Source organism: Sipha flava, unplaced genomic scaffold (assembly GCF_003268045.1).
Source record: "Sipha flava isolate LNK unplaced genomic scaffold, YSA_version1 406_pilon_pilon, whole genome shotgun sequence".
Taxonomy (NCBI): Eukaryota; Metazoa; Arthropoda; class Insecta; order Hemiptera; family Aphididae; genus Sipha; species Sipha flava.
In genome coordinates, this window is record NW_020273122.1 from 1,004 (window position 1) to 3,553 (window position 2,550).

The 2,550-nt window shown below is 26.2% G+C and overlaps 1 protein-coding gene across 1 annotated transcript; it reads right to left on the reverse strand.

Moving 5' to 3' along the window:
• Positions 1–126: 126 nt before the first annotated feature.
• Positions 127–2,508, reverse strand: LOC112688789 (the record flags this gene model as incomplete). Its single annotated transcript, XM_025562152.1, is given in 4 exon segments — positions 127–343; positions 469–1,775; positions 2,027–2,183; positions 2,285–2,508. Coding segments are annotated over 2 exon segments (458 nt in total), but the record flags the coding sequence as incomplete, so codon positions are not given.
• Positions 2,509–2,550: the final 42 nt, after the last annotated feature.

A 2,550-nucleotide genomic window follows, 5' to 3' on the forward strand; every position in this document is an offset into this window, starting at 1 on the left:
GTTTCCAACAGCCCATCTTTTCCTAATAATTTGGCAAACTGGTTTAACGGCTCAGTAATTAGTCGTTTTAATTTTTCTGTACCCCTTCGACCACCATTCTCAGATGTTAAGAAAAGTATACAGTACTTACAAAACAATCCATTTTTGGAACTTGAATATTCTAGCCATGTAAATTGTTCAAAGTGATTTTTCCTTAAATAACGCTTAAGTTGTTTACCGTTTTTGTTATTTATGGAAAATGGGTAAATAAAATGTTCATCTGGTATATTTGAACGTTTTAACAAGGCAGCTTTAGTATGGTCATCTATTTTTAATCCAAACAAATTTCCAATATCTAATTCTTCTGAAATTTAAAAAGGCGCAGTCATCAAAATAATAATATAATAAAATAAAAATCTGAAATACCTACAAAAATATTAAAATTCAAATTAAAGGTAGAATGAAAAAAAGTAATAAGAGTCTACTTACTATTAATGGAATGTTTATTATCCTCAATTTGTTTTTGTTCGTCGTTTTCTAATGTTTTATTTTTTTTAGTAGGACATGTAATTAAAATATTTTCTTCAGATTTATTAGTTTTAAAATAATGATTTATTCTCTTCATAACGAATATTTGAATTTTGATGTGTATATTATGAGAATTCAGAGTGTTTTTGGTTATAATTTTATTGACTTGACAATATGCATTGTTGGAGGCAACCACAATCATAACGCGTCTACCTCCACAATAATATTAACAGACGTAGATGGTATTCCGTGGTAGTGTGATATAAATGTATTGCTACTACCACGGTCTTGGAAGATATTTTAAGACCATAGCTACGACCGTGGTATATAAATTTAGATATGATCGATATCATTATCAATTTTTATTGGTAACGTTGATACAAATTTAAAATACCAAATAAATAATAAATATCACTTGTGAAAATACTATATTATTTTATTACCTATATATAAGATATAACCGTGATAAGAACATCGCCAATAAAAAATTCCAAAGGGGGGGGCCATACACCCATGGCCCCCCCTCAGCTACGCCACTGAATCCATGGATACCAAATTATTTTTGTCTTTATTTTTCAGAAAATGTTCTAGTACATCAATAGAATCACTAGAAGAACTTTCATGTTCATCTTCAATATTTTGAGTTAAATTATCTGGCTGGTTATTTTTTAGTTTGATACTTTTCAAATGAATCCAAACTTTTACAAAGTGTTCTATCGCAGTATTACATTTGTCTTCATTCAAAGTTACTTTATAGCGAAGATCCATAAAAATGGCTCCTAATAATACTTTATTTTCCATTAAGTGATTCTCTCTATTTACCATAAATTGAAGCAATTTTTTAGATATCGAAGTATCTAATTTTTTTGTTTGATGCTTACATGATACCCATACATCATATAAAAATCTGATAATGTGAGTTGTTCATATTGCAGTTCCTTTATACATATTTTTGCAGGTAATAATGTTCTTGAAAGAATTTCTACTTTTTCCCAGTCTAAATTATGAAGATTTACTTTTCTGAGCTTTGAGTCATTTGCTGACATATTTGTTATAAATTCTTTTAAAAATAGGATTCTTTCAAACATGTTCAACGTGTTAGGCAGTCAAATATTGGTAATTTTAATTTTTCTTTCTTAATTAAATAAGAATAGGTTTGGTTTCTCAATCTTTTAACCAAATATCTAACTTTGTTCAATACTTCAAAAATACCATTATCTTTCAGTCTATAACAGCTAATTGTAAAGTATGAGCCACACAACGGATTCCTATGAAATAAAACCCAATAATTAATTTAAATTACATTATGTTTTATTAATTCTGGATATTGATAATTATCAATTAGTATACATTTTTTGGTAATTACTTATTAACAAGTACAATAATATTTATATCTTTTTTAAGTACTGCGAAAATAATATATTATATTATGTACATTTACATAAAATATTTGGAATATTATAATAATATTTAAATAGTGGTAACTTGCAGAAGTGTTTTTAATTAAATATAAACTTACCAGTAAATATTGAGTTTTCAATTAAGTTTTGCCATTCAACAAGATTCACAATAACTTCTCTGATTGTTCATATTCTTTTTCAACAGTGTCATTATGTTCATTTAATAACTTGAATATTTGATTTTCATCAAGCTCAGTTTGGTAAAATTCAATCTCACTAATAAAATACAAGTTTAGTCATACTAATGAGAATAAATAATTACCTACAAATAATCACTACTATTTTTAATTTATATATTTAAATAATCTGAGTAATACCTATCATAATCTGACTCAATAATCGATCTAGCTTCAGATTCAGAAACTTTCATTTGTCCAGTTTCAGATTCATTATCAGATATAACTTCAGATAAAATGTGTTCTTGAATTAAGTTAGTAGCTTTTATCGTATTTGCCCCATTATCTGTTGTTACTGTATATACATGAAATGGCTTGATTTTAAATTTATTCAATACCTTAAGTATAGTCTTTTAAATAAATACCTAAATAATTATATAAACAAAATAAGTAATAAATAATAATAA